At 43.3% G+C, this 20,618-nt stretch overlaps 1 protein-coding gene across 1 annotated transcript in view; it reads left to right on the top strand.

The window, feature by feature from the left end:
- The window catches only part of Megf10 (multiple EGF like domains 10), a 149,424-nt gene extending 129,355 nt beyond the window's left edge, over window positions 1-20,069 (top strand). The window contains exons 16-25 of the mRNA XM_040741797.1: window positions 419-547; window positions 3,791-3,919; window positions 5,995-6,123; window positions 8,016-8,144; window positions 9,911-10,147; window positions 11,240-11,367; window positions 12,245-12,368; window positions 14,843-14,887; window positions 15,617-15,823; window positions 16,886-20,069. Coding sequence (XP_040597731.1) covers window positions 419-547; window positions 3,791-3,919; window positions 5,995-6,123; window positions 8,016-8,144; window positions 9,911-10,147; window positions 11,240-11,367; window positions 12,245-12,368; window positions 14,843-14,887; window positions 15,617-15,823; window positions 16,886-17,109 — 1,481 coding nt within the window. The 3' untranslated portion in view covers window positions 17,110-20,069. The remainder of the gene's footprint in view (window positions 1-418; window positions 548-3,790; window positions 3,920-5,994; window positions 6,124-8,015; window positions 8,145-9,910; window positions 10,148-11,239; window positions 11,368-12,244; window positions 12,369-14,842; window positions 14,888-15,616; window positions 15,824-16,885) is intronic.
- The last annotated feature ends 549 nt before the right edge of the window (window positions 20,070-20,618 follow it).

Here is a 20,618-nt window from a genome sequence, read left to right as displayed (position 1 = left end):
TGCTCTCAGACTTCGCCAAGGCCACATGTCCCGCCATCAGCTCTAGGTAGTTCTGAAAATGATTCAAGCATTGGAAGCGCCGCCTTGTCACATGGTCCCTTGGCTGTGTCTTAGGGTTTCATGGGAACCATCCTCTCCTGAAAAGTCAACATAAGGAAGGATTTTGACTCCCTCGGGGGAAAAAACACATCAGATTTCTACAGACACTCACAGTGACCTTTTGAGGCGTCAGAATAAGGCCTTTGGTTTCATGTGTTTGTAAAAATGAGCCCATCATCTGGGATTAGGGAATGTGCTGTCTTAAGTGGAGGCAGGCAGGCAGTGGGTGGCCAGGTGTGACCCTGGAATTTGTTTCCCATTCTCAGGGCTCTGTGAGATGGCCCCAACTCTAACAGACTGAACTTCCGTTTATTCACAGTGTGTCCCAGTGGCAGATTTGGGAAAAACTGTGCAGGCGTTTGCACCTGCACCAACAATGGCACCTGCAACCCCATCGACAGGTCTTGTCAGTGCTATCCAGGCTGGATTGGCAGTGACTGCTCTCAGCGTAAGTCTTGTTGGAGAACAACCAACTGGTTTCCTATGTCGTAGGATTGAATGATGAGAGTTTGTATGATCAAGACAGAATACATGACCATGACCATCTATAAAAAGTATTATAGCTTTAAAGTTAGGAACCCTGTACAATGATCTATCAACATCTACCAATAAATTGATGTGACTCTTTGGGAAAAACTTGAATTCATAATTTTTTTCTTATTCACTGCTCAGTGACTCTCCATCCACTGATTTTTATTTTTTATTTTTGCTACAAGGCTCCACATAGCCAAGGCTGGCCTCAGACTCACTATGTAGTCTAAACTGACCTTGAACTTTTGCTCTCTTTTTCCCTCCACATCCTGAATGCTGGGATTAGAGGTGCACACAGCCATATTTGATTTTTTGCAGTGCTAGGAACCAAAGCCAGGGCTTCAGGGACGCTAGGCAAGCACCATACCAACTGAACTGCATCTCTCTCCCTAGTATCCAACAGAAGTAGATACATTAGAGATCTGTCTTTTTACCGTGCATTCATCAGAAGAGTTAATTAAGGATCCGTGGATCCTTAGCTTTCTGGGCTCCTGGGCAGACTGGCTACCTTACTGCCCCCCTCACATCTTGCCCTCTGCCTTGGCTCCCAGGTGTCTCTCATTCAGCTCTTCAGATTTGCGTAGTATGACCCTAAGAGGAATTATGTTGATGACTTTAGACTATCCATGACATGAAAAGAGGACAGTGACTGTAAACCAGACTTTGAAAGGTTCAGTTAGCGTGTTTTCACAAAGTATTCAGCTTTGGACCAAGGATAGCACATGTCTGCTCTTCTACTCTTAATTACAGCTTACGTGAGCCGTGGTCAGTTCATACCGAATCCAACATGGCGCACATATGATAGATCAAGGAATGACTCTGGTACTATGTAGTAGTTTGCGGGCTATTGAATTCAGACTATAGGGTTATCAATCTGTAAATATTAATTGGTGAGGAATGTACTTTTGTCTGAAAGATAGTTTTGTTTTCAGTCACTCAGGTTGTTCTCCATTTCTGAGATAAGAAGAAAGCCTTTGGTGAAAGTAATTACCATATACACAAACCTGTTCACGGCAGGCCTCTAACTGTTTCAGACTGGCACAGGAACAGGTTGTGGAATAGGTACTCAAAGTGAATGGCAGAGCTTAGAAACTAAAACAAAGACGCAATGTCATTACTGGAACATGATTGGTATAATTTGCTCTTTTAACACGTATTCTTTATTTTGGAAATTGCTCACTTCCTCATTTGGAGGAGGAATGTGCTGGAAGGAACAAAAATGGGGACAGCACTGTGAATGGAGACAATAGAATGGACTGTCCCCATAATCACTCCAGAGGAAACTGATTTATTTGGCAAGCCTTGCTTCTCCTGGGGACCATTGGTTTCATTGATTCCCTATGGGCCCATCTTAATATTTCTTCTTGACTGATTAACAGCTAGATTTAAAAGAGGAAAGTCCTTCACCATGCAAACAGAGACTTTGAAAACTAATGGAGTGCATTTAAAGGGGCAAGTGTCCGTAGCAAAATGACTATCGGAAGCCTTGTCTCAGTATTTACCCTTGGGGATGGAAAACTTGAATGATCTTTATTTCCAATCTCTGATCACAACTGATATGGAGAGTAAAGCCCGCTGCAAGTGGCCAACTTAGAAACATATGCTCTGGGCACAAGACAGTTCATGAAAGATTATAACCAGCATTAGAAAGACACCTGCGTGGGGCTCACGAGATTACTCTGGGGTTTAAAGCACTAGGTGATGAATTGTGAGGGCCAGGGTTTAGATCCCAGCACCCTCAAAACAAGCTGGGGGATGTCCCGTAAACACTTGTAACCACCCTCAGTGCCCTCTTCTGATATGCATGTACACACAGGTGTGCACGCCTGCACACATATTATACACACACTCACGCAGACACATAAACCCAGCTAAAGTAAGTAAATATAAAAGTAACGGTATTATGGAGATTGGGTGAAGGAGAACAAAGCCGGGTTTTTCTTTTACTAGAAATGGATTTTTGGGGGGTAGAGAATGCCATATGCAGCTTAAGGGTGGTGAGGGGGAGGACATTTTAGTTGTTACCTGAGCTTTACTGTGGCCTTTAGAGCGAAGGTATGCTCATGTGCCAAATAGCAAGTATCACTGGGAATCTGTGACCTTGCAGAAGATCCCATTACCCACAACTGAACCAAAGTTCCTCATCTGTAAAGCAAGCCCTCTTAGAAAACCCATCCGCACACTCCTATGGATGGTGATGGTCAGCTGATATTTTTCTCCTGTTCTTGGTTAAAAACGACACATAAGTTTAGGGAAAACACTTTTCATCTTGAAACTACTTCGGGTTCATTAATTTTCTGTATTGTTCCATATTCTCAATTAGACAATAAGATAGAAATTGCAAGTAGCCACCCTTTAGATATTTGCTTGGAGCTGGCGTATAAACAAAGCTATGTGTGGGGTTGGGGAGGGACAGAATTATTTCGCCCTCTCTTGGTGTGGCATCCTGACAGCTCTTCCACTGACGGTGGCTACTCGTGACTTAGCCATGCTGTCTTTGGCGTCTTCCAATTAAGATTCCCTATGGACAAACTGATTCTTCTACCTGGTAACTTTGGCGCACAAAGTGGGATTCTAATGGCAACCCTGGAGGCCAGGCCAGGACTCGAAGAATGAAGCCCCGAACCTATGGCCTAGGAGTCACGAGGCGAACCCCTCGCAATCTGGTCCTGACTTAGAGCCTCCTCTCAGGGAGCCTGGGCTTTAGGAGAAGCCCTCATCTCTCTTATTCTCAGTTACTTTCCCCTCACCTCTTCCCACCACTGCTCTTCAGTTGACTGGTAGTTTTGCTGCCTTGCAAAGCAGAAGTGTTCAGAGAGTAGTTCAGACTCCCATTTTTGTCCTTTGCTCTTCCTTGGGTCTAGAACAAACAATGCTAGGTACACAATCAGTATCGAGCGCGATGTGTCCAACAGTTGAGTCTTTAAAGTAATCTTTGCTCCCTCAAGTCCTTCAGTGATGCTGGTAGTTACTGCGACCACCATGATCTTGTGGGTTTATCACAGAATTCAGCCTATCAACTAAACTGTGCGTGCATTTTCCACATTAGTGGTATTAACCTAGTGCGTGGGAGGAGATGAGGAGATAGTGGATGGAGTGTTCATTTCCGTGCTGACCTTGAGACTCCAACTCACCTCTCCACACTTGCTGTTGCTTGTAGCCTGTCCGCCTGCCCACTGGGGTCCGAACTGCATCCACACTTGCAACTGCCACAATGGAGCCTTTTGCAGCGCCTATGACGGGGAATGTAAATGCACTCCTGGCTGGACGGGGCTCTACTGCACTCAGAGTAAGTAAGGAGCCTTGTGAGGGTCACCAAGGGGCCACGCCCACAGAGGAAATATCCTCCCTGTTTGTGTGTATCATGTTAGGTCAGTGAGGGCTCCTCACAAGTGTATGTCACCTGCTCAGTGACCTCTAGCTAGCTCCCTTTCTCTGAGTATCTCAGAACCCCACATACCAGCGAGCCTTCAGCTAGCTTATATGACGACACTGAGGTGGAGTAAGCAGTGGGTGTAATTCATTTCTAATGTGTAACTGGTTTCCCTTTTCCCTTTTTTTACAAGACTGTATTTCTGTGCATAAATGCCTTTATTTCTTCTGACTGTACAAATGTGAGGACAAATGATAGGGAATAGGAAGTAAGTGAGACACACACCTCACAGCTTAAGTTACTGTGTGCCCACAGAGAAAATGAGGTATAACCATAGGAATCGACCAACTCCAAATTCCTGGCCTGCCTCCTACGGTGTCTGATTCAGTGTGGCTGGACCAGGACCTATGAATCTGCATTTCTGTGCATTGGTGATAGTGTCAGCCCAGGATCATGTTTTTAAAAACATTCCTCTAGTTCTTACTAATAGACTGTATCTCATACTGCCCTTTAGTTTTCCCCGTGTGGTTTTCAGTGTCATACGATACAAAGTGCAAATATCCCCCAGATGAACGCATTGTGGAGAAATGCCCTATGGCTTTCAGCTGAGAGAAGTGACAAGCCAGAAAGGCATTTGTTACAGCTATCATCAATAGTGACTTACCTTTAAAGGAAAGCTGTGTTGAAGGGAGAAGATGGATTAGAAAGTAGGTAATTCCTATTAAGTACTAATTTGTAAATATAACAGACAATAGCTAGAGGAAGACTTCTAGAAGTTACTAGGAAGAGAGACGGCGATTGATCCAAGATTTGAAAGACAGAATTGGCAAGGGCAAATTTGAAAGCTTTTCTCTGAAGAATGCATATCTATAAAGATGTTTGAAGTCCTTAGGGGGGAAAAAGCATTGAGATCATTTGTAATTCTAAAACTAGGGTGACTTTAAACAGAGGACGCTGTTAAGTGGACAAAGCATGACATGGTGGTGTCTGCATGGGTCTGGTCTTACCACATCCCTGCCTACCATTTACCTGCTGTGTGACTTGGGATCCTCAAGGCTGAATTCTCACCTGTAGCACATGAAGGCCCACCTTTGGATTTTTAGGCCACTGACAGGATGAATAAAAAAGATCTGGTGCAGAGTGGGTGTCAAAGAAATGGAGGATACAGGGGAAGTCATTAGGAGCCGGCGTCTGAGACCTCTGTCTCATTCCCGCATCCGAAAATTTGAGCTCTCCTTAAATGGCAAAATAAAAGGCATGTTCAGTATTTGGAAACAACTGAGGAGTCTGCCTATACTGACGCTCTCATTGTGCCTAAAGAAGTCATGCAAGCAGCTGCTGGTGCATGTAAGCCAGGAGGGAGGGAGAGGGAGAGAGAGAGAGAGAGAGAATGTGATCTGTCCCAAACTCCTGATGGTGGAGGCCTTAGAAGCTGTGTAGCAGTGCAAAGACCCAAAGGACTTTCCAAAGCACCTATGAAACACAGTTGGTTTTTCTCTGAAGCACTTTACCACACATATTTCTAAAATACGATTTAATTTAAAAACAAACACAATGGGCAGGACTGGTAGAAGAATTTGAGTCATTTTGTACTAAAGGTAAAAGCATACAGATAATCTAAATACAAAGCGCTCACTTAGGTCCGGGAAACACAAATCCAGGGTTCTAGAAGCTGAGTGAAGAATGAAAGAGAATACGGTGCCCTTCACGGGCTCCAAGCAGCTTTGTAGGAAGACACCCGGGACGGTTCCACTGACATTTGCCTCCTGCTTGTGGGTTACAACAGTCTCCTTGCAGGAGCCCAGACCTGAGCCTCCTAAGCATCCTGGTGACAGCTGAGATGCGTGGGAGTGCCTGAACTCTTCAAGAGTATTCAAAGTCCTTCAGGTTCAGCCACAAGTGCGCGTAGGCAGGAGCCTTGTTTCTGGCAGGCAGGAGCCTTGTTTCTCGCAGGCAGCCCTCTGACTGCCACTGTCCTCCCCCTCCCACAGGGTGCCCTCTGGGGTTTTATGGCAAGGACTGCGCACTGACATGCCGGTGTCAAAATGGAGCAGACTGCGACCACATCTCAGGACAATGTACCTGCCGCACGGGATTCATGGGACGGCACTGTGAGCAGAGTGAGTTTACTACGCGGCATCAGTGGGCCCCGGATCACCTGCCTCAAGGGGCCAGAGTGGCAGAGGCAACGGCAGTATGACTGCAGCTCTTTTGAGTTGCTTAGGTGATGGTTAGTTACCAGCGTAGCTGATTTCTCCTCCCGGCTAGAAAACCTTGCTGGCTGTCTCTCCTCCAAATTCTGAGTGACTCCACCCAGTACTCCGGGTGGAAGGCGAGAGACTGTAAGAATGAAGCCAAGTTCAACTTTTCCATTATGTCTTTTCCTCCCTCTCTTATTTTTGGAACATGGTGGCTTGGGGGTTTAACAGACATGGCGATCCCTCTCATGGCAGTGGTGAACCCTGATTACATCGAGGACAGAACACTAGTTAGGGACAAGAGCTGGGGCCTGGGGCCTGGGGCCAGTCCCAGGAACTAATGTGGGAACGGAGTCAAGGCAAACGTTGCCACCCTTCTGACAATGACTTTCACTCTTCCCACTAACAAATTTTCATCTGAGTCTTAATCTTCCAGAGGACACACTGCCTTTATCATTATTTTTTATTTTAGTCTCACTCTGCTCACAAGGTTACAAGACCGGTAGCCTTAAATGGAGTGGGTAAGGAGAACACACCATTCTTTTCCTCTGTGCTTTTGTCCAGTACTGAAGAGGAAACAATAAAGGTCAAAGCTGTGTGTAGCACACACTCTCTGAGGCTAGAAGCCCTGAGGCAGGGCCAAATGAGAGCTCGCCTGACCAGTGTGTGCATTCTGGGGAAGGTAGCTCCAAAGACGACTCAGTCTAGAGATGGTACGGCAGGGACAGGTGGGTAGAACTGGCATTCCTCCTCTCCATCGCGACTTTACAGCCCCAGTGCAGCTCAGAGGTCTCAACCTTAAGTGTCAATGCATGGTATGTCTGTGCCGAACGCCCCTCCTGAAAGTACAGCAGGAGCCACCCAGAGCTGGTTCAAGACAAAGGCGGCACAACGGTAGCCTTGCATCACTGTTCCAGGTGATCCTAAAACAGATACGAGTCACAGCTAGTCTCATGTGTAGCAATCCCTGTGTGTTAAAGTGCTATCTGCCTGCTAAACCTAGGCCTAGAAAGCAGTACAGGCTCTAAACGGACTTACATGCAAATGCCAGGCAGCCAGTTAAGGTCTTATTAAGAAAATACTCTTCAGTTCTCCCATGATTTCTCTGAACATGGTGTTAAAGTGATTAAAATGTCCGCGTTTTTGAAGCTTGCTCCCAATGCTCCTTAAAAACGGGAGTCCTGGTTGTCAGACCTGGTAGCGATGACACATCGCCCCCTGCTGTCCACTTTGCAAACAGACTCTGCATTGAAGATTTCCAGATTTAAATTCCATCCCCCTATACTGTTTTAAATGACAGCATATCGTAAGAGTCATACTGCGTTAGTCTCTGAGACTATACTGGTTCATCCTATGTCAAGTGAAAGTCTTACCTAGAATATAACCCAAACTGCTGCTAACAAGTGAGAACATGTCTTCAAGAGAGATTCCAGAGCCTACATAACTAGTTTGCGCTGCTCAATCCAGTTCCCTTTAACCCACAGATCTGACTGTGGGAGTCCCATCAATTTATTTTTCATGTTTCCATGGGTCCATGAGGGTCCCACACACCCCCTAAACATGCATCGGAGCATGGGCACCCAGCAGGTTAATGTGTTAGGAGCTGAGCCATGTTGACTGGTTCAGTCAACATGTGAGCCCTACCATTGCTCCAGGACCACCGTCGAGCTTCCCACACCTCAGGCGACACAGTTTGTCTAAGCAGGAAACCATGGACAGGGCTCATCACCTGATATACAGGGCACACCGAGGAAGACAGCCTCGGTCTGGGCCCCCGAGACTTGGAAATTATAGTGGCTTCATTTCCTCTTCAGAATGCCCCGCGGGAACGTACGGCTATGGCTGTCGCCAGATTTGTGACTGTCTGAACAACTCCACTTGTGACCACATCACCGGCACCTGTTACTGCAGCCCGGGATGGAAAGGGGCTCGATGCGATCAAGGTAAGTACTAGGACCAGGCGTTGGTGGCGCACGCCTTTAATCTCAGCACTCGGGAGGCAGAGGCAGGCGGATCTCTGTGAGTTCAAGGCCAGCCTGGTCTACAAGAGCTGGTTCCAGGACAGCCTCCAGAACAATACACAGAAATCCTGTCTCGAAAAACCAAAAAACAAACAAACAAACAAACAAACAAAAAAAGGTAAGTACTAGGAAATGACAGGCAGGATTGACTCCATGTGCGGCCATTGTGTATACCCGGTATTAAGTACTTTCATGTGTTTTATCTTGGGTATGCCTCACTGAAACTCATGCTGCCTAGCTTATTATGTTGCTGGGTGGATGTTTTAATTTTTCTGTTTTTAATAGGTAAGAAAACTGGCTCAAAGTTACAGACGTTAGACAGTGTCCCCAGGGTCACCTAGCTGGTGCTTAGAATGTCTAGTTTTGATACCATGCTTTCCTTACTCTAAAATTCATGAACTTTCTGAGGGTTTTTTTGTTTGTTTTAGATTTATTTAGGCATAACCACCATAGAAAACCGCACACATTTAACTCCAGTTTTCTGACGTCTGTATATATCCCTGAAGTAACCACCACAAACGAGATAATGCCCACAAGCCTGTGTTCTCATGCCCTTCTCTGCTGCTCTTCACTAGCTGGGAGGCCATCACAGATATTTCTGTTGCTATTTACGTCTTCCCCACAATCCCATGTGAAAAGAATCGCATCATGCTCTTTTAATACCTGGTTTTGTTTAGTCACCATAAATATTTGGAAATTAAAAGTGTGTTTTTAAGCAAATCAATAGTCCAGGTCTTTTGTTGCTGTCCAGTAGTCCATTGAATAGATACACCACAACTCGTGGACGTCCGGATGGTTTCCAGTGTTTGGCTAGCACTAAGGCTACTGTGAACAGTGAGCACCAGTCTTTGAAGGCACACACTTTCATTTCTCTTGGGTTAAACACTTGGGAAGAGAGTGACTGAATTGGAAAGCAGGATTTTACTTAACTTGTAAATAAACGTGTGCCTGTGTTGCTTTGACTGGGGTATGTGTCGTAAATCATCTGGAATTATTTGCCAAATCTATTTCTCATGGAGGCACTTGGGCAGTTCTGGCTCTCTGGGGCAAGGAGGGCCTTCTAAGGGTGTTCCTCTGGTGGTTCTGAGCCTGACTTCCACCAGGAATTTTGAGTCTAATCACTAAAGGTCCAGGTGTCGTTACCAGGCGCTATCATGAGAAATCTTTCTGCTATTTGAAATAGTTGTTCAGTGGACAGTATCTCCAGCAGTAAGAAGTTCATAGGGCCAGGTTTATACCAGAACTGTGTTTGTTGAGAAGGCAAACCACTCTTAAAAATACTAATGATAAGTGAAAGATTGGGTTAGACAGGTGGGCATTTGGGATTTATTCCTGTGTAACATCAGTACTAGATAATACATAAGGCAAAACAAAAACTAGATAAATCACTATCCAAACTTAATTGCCAGTCTGTGTTTAGTCTGAAATATATGAGCACTTTTAACCCCACTCCTGAATCTCAGGGTTCATATCCTGTCTCTTGGGAGCTTAGAATCGGGAACAGAGGCACCAACAACATCTGAAGAATGTCTGTGTTTTCCCCTTCTCTGTTTCCAAATTAGTGTTTCGTGGAGTGAAAACACTCCGGCCAATAGGGAGTGTTTATGTGTTGTCTTGTTTTAAATTGAGATCAAACCTCTACGTGGTCCATAGCCATTCACACTTGGCCTGTTTCCACCCTCTGCTAGCGGGTGTCATCATCGTGGGCAACCTGAACAGCTTAAGTCGGACCAGCACCGCCCTGCCCGCTGATTCCTATCAGATCGGCGCCATTGCTGGCATCATCATCCTTGTCCTTGTTGTGCTCTTCCTGCTGGCGCTGTTCATTATCTATAGACACAAGCAGAAGAGGAAGGAATCAAGCATGCCTGCGGTGACCTACACCCCCGCCATGAGGGTCATCAATGCAGACTACACCATTGCAGGTAGGGCCGCAGTGCAGGGGGGCATGTGCTTCCTTGAAAATCTAGGCTTCACCTGCTTCTTAGGGATTTGGTGTTTGGCGTGTGTCCATGTGTCTGGCAGCTTTTCATAAGGTGACCACACATTCGGGAGAGGTACATGTGCCCAGAGGTGTGCTCTACAACTCAGCAGTAGTAAAATTATCACTTTTAGTTTTTCCAGAGGCTTTTGAAAAAATTTAGCGTGCGCGTGTGTGTGTGTGTTGCTTATGCAGAGTGCAGATTCAGGTACCTGTGGAAGTCATAAGAAACAGTCAGATTTCCAGGGCAGCTGGACTTACAGATGGTTGTGAGCTGCCCAACATGGGTACTTGGAATCTTGGAATTGAACCTGGGTCCTCTGGAAGAGCAGCAAGCACTCTTAACCACTGAGCCACCTTGCTAGCCCTTCTGTGAGGATTTTTAAATTGGGTTAATGAATGGTTGCTTTATATTTAGGCAATTGCATTTGTGAATAGAATCTGCTGGACAGCCAATCCCAAATTCTCTCACATATGAGTGGGGAGGAGAAAAGGAGAGACGGTGCAATCTCTGGTGTGTGCGCTTCAGCTGGCATCTTCCGTCTCTGTGCCTGCACTCCCAGTAACTGTAGTTACACAGGAGACAAGTTACTGTGCATGCAGTCCATTATAAAACTCTTGAATCCATTCAACCTTAAAAGGAAGCAAACTCTTATACCGAGGAAACTGAAAATCTTACTCAGTCTTGAGCAATTACTGAAGGACCCTAGCTATATGCTTATAAATATTATGATTCTGGGAGAATATGCAAAATAGGCAATTTACAGAAGAGTATTTTTCAGTGCAGAATTATTTTGTCAAGAAATCAAGTGCTTTTAAAGAGGCAGATGGGCATAGCTGCTGTAGTTTCAAGGGATGCTGTCTCTGTTATTACAGGCCCCAAAGCTAAGAGCAGTCTTCCGTGGATACATTCACAATTTCCAAAGAGGCAGTAGCTGGTGTCTGCTCTTCTGGGGGCTTTGAGGAGTAGGCTGAGTAGGAGAGGGAAAACATGTGTGCTATCATCTTGATCTAACTGTTTCCTCTCTTTTTGCAGAAACCCTGCCTCACAGCAATAGTGGAAATGCCAACAGCCACTACTTCACCAATCCCAGTTACCACACACTTAGCCAATGTGCCACATCCCCTCATGTCAATAACAGGGACAGGATGACCATTGCCAAGGTGAGACGGTGGGAAGGGGAGAGAGACACGGAGCACACATCCACTAGGGGCTGCAGCTCACCACTGCTGCTCCTTGCACCCTTGCTTCCTCTTAAACTATCTTCCGAGTGTGTCTAAGCATCTCCAGGGACCTCACCAGGGGCTAAGTGATAATGGCTTCAGCCTCTCCCACTGCTGCTGTGGGCATTAAGGTCTCCCTGTCAATAGTCCTCACTGTGTTGCTAATTTTACATGAGCTGAAAACCATGTCTAATAAAAACTTAAATTCCTATTGTGAAATCACCAAGTTTATCTTTTCTGACCACCTGTATTTCTGTGCCTGTCTCAGGATGCTCTGAGTTCCAAACTCACCTTCTCTCTGTCCCCAGTCTCCATCATCTGGCTCACCACTGTCCAGCTCTCTGTTAGGGAAAGAAGGAATGGAGCAAAAGAGGGGGACCAAAGTTAGTTAATTTAATGCCATGTTGTTATTGACACTGCTGGTTTTTCACAGTGGCACCTGAGAGACAGATAGCGATGCACGGTTGCCCAGATACCGTGTTCAGAATCCCCACGCATCTGGTACAGGTCCCATACTCATGTTTATGCCTACCAGCATGGTCAAGGCATCTGGGGACCCATAGCATCTTGGAGACTTTGATAGAACCTAGACCCGCAATTCCTTTCTTCAATTTAAAACTCTTTGCTTATAACCCGAATGAAGTCTAGTTGGTAAAAGGTGGCAGTGTGAAATGAAGCCCTTCATGTCATGGGAACTGGGTCACTTCACCTCTTTCTCACCTCCGCTCGCTTGAGGGGAGGGCCTATAGCCATCAACCCTGAAATTGCTCCCCCCCCCCGTGTGGTCTCCTCTTAAATCTTGTTTTTCTTTTCATAGTCGAAAAACAATCAGCTCTTTGTGAATCTTAAAAACGTGAATCCTGGGAAGCGAAGTACCTTGGTGGACTGCACCGGGACACTGCCAGCCGACTGGAAGCAGGGTGGCTACCTCAATGAACTTGGTGAGGCCCACAAGCGCATGCGCATTCTGGACAGTCTAAGCACTCATTCTGCTGTGCGAACGCTGTAACCATCCACCAGAAACACGCACCCAATCCAAATAATAGAACTATGTGTAACACCTCTATAAGGCTTACTAATTACCCTTAATGTCTTATTTGTTCAATGAACACACATATTGAGTTATTACCTTGCTCCAGAATTGACAGCCAGACATCTCTGCCTACTAGCTGCTTCGTCAACATTAACTCAGTTCTCACCAGAACTCTGATAGGTAGTCAGTCCTCAGCTCCATGTGACAGTTGAACAAATGAGTCCTTAAAAGCTGCAGTGACCCCCATAAGACCCAGTAGCATGTGTTAAAAACCTGTTAGAGCTGGTCTTTGAATCTTGTCAGCCTTTGCCATGATGTAGGATCCTCTTTGTTCTCTCTTACTATTGAATGCCACGTTCAACATCTCTCCCTTTTTTCGTGTGTGGAAACAGTCATGAGATTAGTGGTCCTTCAAGCCTTTTGCAATCAGGATGGATTTATAGTCTTAAATATTATTGGATACCCCAAAGGGTCCCTGCTGATGTGGACTGTGTCTACTTGATAGTTACCATATTGCAAATTAAGAAGCTTAAAAATAGTTACAATTTCAGCTAATTTACAGTAAGAACCTCATTTCACAACACTGAGTATATTATAAAACTACATTCTTCTCTCCCTACCCCCATCCCTGCAGATTAATGAGAAGAATGACTCTGCCTTACAGCTTTATTTCCTGTCTGGCTTAAGAGCAAATAACCAAATTCTCACATCTGCCTTTCGGTCTGTCAGTCAGTTGTGGAGCTCATGCTGTATAGCTTCAAGGAAACCCCACTGTACACCTGAAAGAGAATTAAAATGGCAGGCACATAGTACCATTCTACTAGGAAATCATTTTAATGTTGAGGACCTGATCAGGAATTGTGGGTGCTGGGTCCCAGATACACCACCCAGAACCTGGCATGGTTTGCTCATTAGCCTAAAGAAGATAGTGACCCAGTAATGAGCATGGATTCTCTGCCTTTGTGTCGGCTTCATTCTGTTGCTATGATTAAAAACCTTTAGCCAAAAACAGTTTAGAGGAGGAAAGGGTTTATTTCATCTTACACTTCTAGGACACAATCCCTTACAGAAGTCAGGGCAGGAGCCTGAGGCAGCAGCTATGGAGGAATGCTCCCCTACTCTTGCTCTCCCTCCATTCCACTCTCTTCCTTCCCCCTTTCTCTCTCCCTCCCCCCACATCACCACCCTCTGCTTTTAACTCAACACTGCTTTGAAAGATTAAAATGAAAATTTCCTTCAATGCTTACAGAAGGACCAACGCTGATGGTGTTATGACAACTTAAGTGGTACAGTCATTGAAGCTCCATTCATTTCTATGGTGCTTCAAAGTCTGTAAGGCGTGTGTGTTTGTATGTGTGTGTGTGTGTGTGTTTTGTGTGTGTGTGTGTGTGTTCGATTTCACTTAATAGTGAGAGTGGCTACATACGGATGGAGTGAAGGAGAAGACAAAACTGACACTTGGAGCTAAGCCCTAAAGTTAGGCACCTAGGGAGTGACGGGAGCTAAGTGCTTTGATTCCTGTGTGCTGCCTTTTTCTCTTTTCCCTGATGGCTACATGCGATCTTTATTTCCTTGTTCAGCACTAGATCTGCAATGTGGCTTCTATATGAGGTGGCTTTAAAACGAACTAGAGGGGACTTCTTGTCTCCTCAGGAATGTGAGTGCTGTGGGTTGGTGATTACAGACTGCTGTTCTATCGAAGGTGCTTACAGCTTTGTTGTTTTTGGTGTTAGCATGTTTTCACCGCCAACAGATTTCATTTTTCCCAGTGTGAGCAGGGCGACGCATTCCAAACCAATACCCACCTCAATGAAGTTCAGATATTTGAAAACAAATCTAGGTAGACTCATCTACAAATGCCTCTCCTCCCCCCCCAAAAAACTGGGAAAGTCATCAGTTTCAGATAAAAGTTAATAAAAATGGTCAAGTTCCAGCATTGACTGATAAACTGCTAAGCCAACACACTTATAGTGGAGATTGTGCTATAACTGAACACTAGTTACTGAGAAAACTCTGTGAAAACCATCAGACCCTTGAAGGAGCTGTTAGACAGTGAACTGTCAGGCCCAGTCTTGACAACACCCTTCCTCTTATCCAGCCTTGATTCAGTTTGCTGTTCGTCTCTGCTTGTCTGTCTGTTCCCATATAAGTTCATCAGCCTTTTCCAAGTCATGCAAACAAGCAGGGGAATGATGAGATGAGTGTGTCCATGCATACTGCACCCTTGGGTCCAGCCCCTGGCATGATTGATGTGGTTTAAAGATGCTGGAGCAGAGCCATGGTGGCTCACTTTGGACCAACCATCTGCTGCGATTTGAGATGTGGGGCATGTTTCCTTTTACATTCAGTCCTCATGAGCTGGCCTTTCCTTCTTCATCACAGGCGCTTTCGGACTTGACAGAAGTTACATGGGAAAGTCCTTAAAAGGTATGGTGTAAACTTGAAGAAGTATCTCCAAGACTGAAATATATATTTAAAACAAGCAGATGCAGAATTACCATGATGACCTAGACTTTTCAATGTGATAAGTCACTGTACTAAGACACCAACATGTTTGATGGACATAGAGAGAATACTATAGGATGGTCAGTTTTAGGGGGGACAAACGTTCCAGTTTTCTGAGGGAATACTCATATTTTCTTGAAATGAAATGGTGTTTGGGAAACAGTTGGAAATAAGAAGGGATCGGTGATTAACACCGGCCCTTCACAGTGACTTTGAGAAATAAGCTATCTAGTACCAAAGTGTTACAAAGGGTTTCCACAACACAAATGCCCCTCTTTCTATGATACTAGAAACACCCTGTGTCTGGGGCTACCAATTCCTGGTTTACTGATTTAAAAGCTTTAATTAGTAAATCTTCTCATAGTATCAGGACATAATTAATTGTATTTGAATGTGATCATCAAAATGAAATCAGACCCATGGATTTTTCTTGGCAGTCCCCTTAGAGGGGAGCTAAAATTACTTTATAGATGGGCAATTCTATAGCAAATTGTCTTCAGAATAAGTAGAAAGTGCACATTGCTTTCAGCAAATGCCATTAGAGAAACCTACCCATAAAGAAAGAGAATAATCTGCCCAAGGAAATTATCACCAAGAAATGATGTTGCCTGTGAACCGCACTTATTCCTTCCCTTTCATTTCTTTTCTCAGATCTTGGAAAGAACTCTGAATATAATTCCAGTAACTGCTCCCTAAGCAGCTCTGAAAACCCATACGCCACGATTAAAGACCCACCTGCACTCTTGCCTAAAAGCTCTGAGTGTGGTTATGTAGAGATGAAGTCACCGGCTCGGAGAGACTCCCCCTACGCAGAGATCAATAACTCCACTTCAGCCAACCGAAACGTCTATGAAGTTGGTGAGTCCTCTACCTATATAAAGAACCTTGGCCCAAGACTGTGTCTGAACAGTTCTAAGTAAGCCCGTATTTTGTATGCAACTGTGTTTTACAGAGATCGTTTTAATTGATGTGAAATAATTTTTCAGGAAAACAACATTTAGCAAATTAAAAATCATCTCCCTTGTCTTCCACATGGTCATCATCTTTTGTTTTGTAACCATGGCAAATATTTTGCATACATGTGGAGGAGCATATGTATCCTATTAGTTAGTACAGCAGGTAAGTCAAAACAAATGGCCCAAGTAGACTAAACAGGTGGCCCCATTTCCTGGCTGTATCCATGATATTAACATAATGCTTTTAGCAGAATTGGAACATTTTTATTTTAAACTTACTTAATATGTCAGATGTGTTCTCATATTAATCTGTTATGAATTAGGAGTAATTAAATATAAAATTATACTTATTTTGAATGCTTTCTGTGAATGCCATTTGGGAAAAGATAAAACATAGTGTAGCCAGTGTTGACTAGATAGTAGATCTATGTATTTTAGTCTCTCTGTCCACATAATACAGTATAAAAAATACTTGTTAATGGAGAAACTATAGTGAACATATTTATTTATTTATAGTCAGTAACAGCATCCCCCAACTGTTGTTTATGCCCACCACCTTAAGATGAGAACTTTGCTCAGCGTTTAAGGATAAACTTGTAAACATATTGAGTGTTTCCATAAATTGAGGCAACCTCTAAGAACACTTTCACCTGTAGAGTCAGAGGGTTGGACTGGGTTATTCCCAAATTGTTTTGAGACAATGATTCATATTCATGGTTTCTGTATGTCTTCTTGATTTCTTCATCCTTTTCTCTGAATGCTATTTCTGGGTGCCAGTTGGTTGAACAACTATAGAGTTTTCTTCCCTGTAAGATTATAAAAGATACTGTTTTTAAAATGTATTTCCCTAGATTTTTTTATAAAGTACTTCTTTTGTGTTTTATATTTGGAAGAAATGGCATCATCTTTAAGAAAAAATTTCCCTTGCTGATAAATTTTTGTTGTTGGTTGCTGGTTATTACAGAGCCTACAGTGAGTGTTGTTCAAGGAGTATTCAGCAATAATGGTCATCTCTCCCAAGATCCATATGACCTTCCAAAGAACAGTCACATCCCTTGCCATTATGACTTGCTGCCAGTAAGGGACAGTTCATCCTCTCCCCAGAGAGAAGATGGCGGTGGTGGCAGCAGCAGCAGCAGCAACAGCAACAGCAGCAGCAGCAACAGCAGCAGCAGCAGCAGTGAATGACATCAAAGGTCCACTGTGTGAGCTCTGGAACTCTTTCCATGCCCGCTGTTCAGGTCTCCATCTTCCAGTTGATGCTGCAGATGAAGTTAACTAATACAAGAAGCAGTTGTTGAACACATACCAGAAAGCTCCAAGCTGAAGCTGACACCCATCGTGGTGTGTTATAAACAGATGGTTTGGAAGAAAGGAGCTTCATGATTTCTCATTTCTATTAGGAACTGCAAAACCAGTGACTTGTTTTAAGATGTTGGCTGATGGGGTGAACTTGGTAGAACCTTTCAGAGAGAGACACAGGCTTGAGGGGACACTGTAGTTAGCCCCTGGAAAATTAAAATCTATTTGCTAACATCACAGAGACACCTCTAACTAGGATTGTTCAGGTTACCACACATTTACTTAATGAGAATGGAAATTACTAAACATGTAGGAGACAAGGAATATATTCCCTGAGTCCTTCTTGCATAATGTCTTTCCATTTGGACTCAGGATCGTAAGGGTTGTATGGTCATGGGAGGAAGCAGTCTGTCGGGTGATAGAATTGCATAAACTTCGAATAAACCCTAGCGATGGGAGCAAATCTAAATACAAAACTTCGTTTTTAGAATGGGAAATGTACAATTAAAATTATTTTAGATACAGTGTAAGTATTGCAGAAATCAATTCAACACATAAATATGGCATTTCTGTTTGACCTTTGGCCCATGTTAGATTCACGACGTCATTCTAATCATCACTGTCTCTATCATGCATATTTACCACTTCAGATTCATAACTTATCAGTTATTCATAAATACAGAGATGCAATCACCTTATTTTTTATTGAGTGAGTGTGTGATGAGTGGCAAAGAGTGTACATTTAAGTGGAAGATGCTTGGTTATGATAAACCTTTAGTAATACATGCCGTAATATAGACTTAGAGGAACGTTCCCCTTAATTTTTCCCTAGAAGTGACTGAAATATTTTTGTGCATATTTGGGAAAAGGGCACTTTCCTTATTAATTGTTGATTTAGAGAAACTATGCTTAAGCTGGCCTTTTGCATTGCTTATGTGACATGTACCCATCCCTTTTAGTTGGTATGTTCATTAAGTTGTATATTCTATGTTTTGTAGTGTTTGGATTGTTAATGCAAGAATATGCTATGTCAATTGTTTGCTGCATCATTGCCATTCATTTTTGCTTGATAAAAATGTATTGTTTTTCTTTGGGAGGGAGGAAATGAAAATATACAATTTGAACCTGTTAAGGTGGCTATTATGAAAATATTATAGTATCGATAGGTGCATAGCTGATCACTGGAATGGAACTTTCTAGAGTCCACAATGGAGCTCTTCTTTCCATGTTAGTTCCCCGAGTCTTGGTTAAACTCAGGAAGGAGGAGCAGTGGGTACTACAGGTGATTTACTAAAGACTTCCATCATGGTTATTGATAACTGACCATCTAAACGGGGATACTTTTAATGGTAAATCAGGGCGGTGCTAATAATCATTCTGCATTGGGTTTAAATGTGGACCATTCCCAGAGGATTAGAACAGAGGCTTGCCCAGTGCATGCTATAACAGACGCATATTTACCCATGGCTCTTACCTCATGAGAATGCCAATGTGACACAAGAAGGCATTGCTATACTAGAGCATGCAGAGGAGAGGAAAAACTGTGAGGGAACGTAACATCACAACAGAAGGCAGCAGTCATTGATGTTTTAAAGACATGAAATCCTCCACGATAATCTGCTAGAGTCCATTTATAATTATCTACTGCGGTAGCCATAAACTATTGTCCTACTGAGCCTTTGTGGTGGAATATATACTCAGTTTCCATTTTACACCTGTGCCCATCCTGACGAATTAATTTGGTCAGGTGAATAATTTTTCAAATGTGTTTAGGGAAATTATCTGAAACAGGATTCAGAAACAATTGATTTTTTTCTCAGTAGTTAAGCACTGGTTGATCCCTAGGGAGCAAACATCAAACAGATACATGGGTTAACAGTCACGGGAGTCAAATGAAGAAGATTGGAGCACTTGCCATTTTTCTCTTCTAATATTATCACTCACTGTATTTGTACAGCATTAAATCCAAACTTGCCCAAATGATAACTCATATTCTTGCTTTCATTGGGAGAATATAATATTTGTGGTTAACTCTATGATAAGGAAATTTTTGTAATTATTCAGTGTTAGACACAAATCCTTCCTGGTAGAGTACTAGTAGCAGACAGAATGAAATGTATTTAGCATTGTTTGTTGGGTATTGATCAAGTACAGAAAAACTGACCTTAGAAGCTTATAGCAGAGAAGCATAGGGTGTCACAGACAAATCTATTAGCATAATAACTGCTGACCGTGAGAAATGCAGGCTACTTTATGGAAATATGATCATTTGAACCTCAATGGGCCATAACAGTGGTCAGTCTTAGGGAACTTTGCAACCAAATGTAAGCTGAAGTCAAGCAAAAGCATCACATAATACCATAGATAATTCACATAGATATTAGAAGTCTACAGTTTAAATAAGAAAAAAAATCATAAAAACTAATTTTGGGGCTATGGTTTCCATCTCTGGGTAACATGTCCTATCATTCCAGTGAAACACTTAAGGGCTATGTTGATTTTGAAGTCTTAATGCCATGGACATGTCCAGAGGCTTGCCGTGCAGTGGTTGTTTATGAAGCATGGGATGACACACAGCGAGCTGCCCACAGAGTCCTGCTCATTACTTGTCTCAGCTTTGTTTTGACATGACCAAATTGCAATGTATCTCTCTATATTTTTTTAAAAAAGGAGAAATTCAAACTGCAGTATGGTTTACTTGATATTAGCAAACAAAATTTAACTGTTTGAGTGTTAAACTATCTCTCTTTTCCAAAGATGACAAACCCTCCTCAGCATTAGTTTCATTGTCATTTATACTGCCAAGTAGCTTTATGATGAATACAATAAACTTTCTGATAAAAACAGCTCCAAAGTAGTATTTCTTTCTTCATGTGACTCTACTGACCAAGGAGAGAAAGTTTATGATGCTACCAGAAAATTAACCCTTTGACATGCGTGGCTCCTGAGTACTTTGTGCATTACAAAACAGTAGCACTTTGTTATATTTAATTGCTAACGTGTATGCTTTTCCTTTAGATCAGTGGTTCTCAACCTTCCTAATGCTGTAACCCTTTAATACAGTTACTCATGTGGTGATGACTCCCAAACCATAAAGTTGTTTTTGTTGATACCTCAAAACTGTAAGTTTACTACTGTTATGAAATGTAATGTAAACAATCTTTGGAGACAAGAGGTTTTCCAAAGGGGTCTTGACCCACAGGTTGAGAACTTTGGCTTTAGATTGTTATGTTTTTTTTTGTTTACAAGACCAGATCTCATCTAGGCCAGGGTGGCTGAGGACAACCTAAACTTCTGACATTCCTGCCTCTGCCTCCTGAAGGCACCTCCATGTCCAGTTTATATGATGCTGGGGACCAAAACTTAGGGCTTTGCGTATGATAGGCAAGACTCTA

Source organism: Mesocricetus auratus, unplaced genomic scaffold (assembly GCF_017639785.1).
Source record: "Mesocricetus auratus isolate SY011 unplaced genomic scaffold, BCM_Maur_2.0 Super-Scaffold_6730, whole genome shotgun sequence".
Taxonomy (NCBI): Eukaryota; Metazoa; Chordata; class Mammalia; order Rodentia; family Cricetidae; genus Mesocricetus; species Mesocricetus auratus.
Note: the sequence above shows the minus strand (reverse complement) of the source record. Positions and strands in the feature narration are given on the sequence as shown.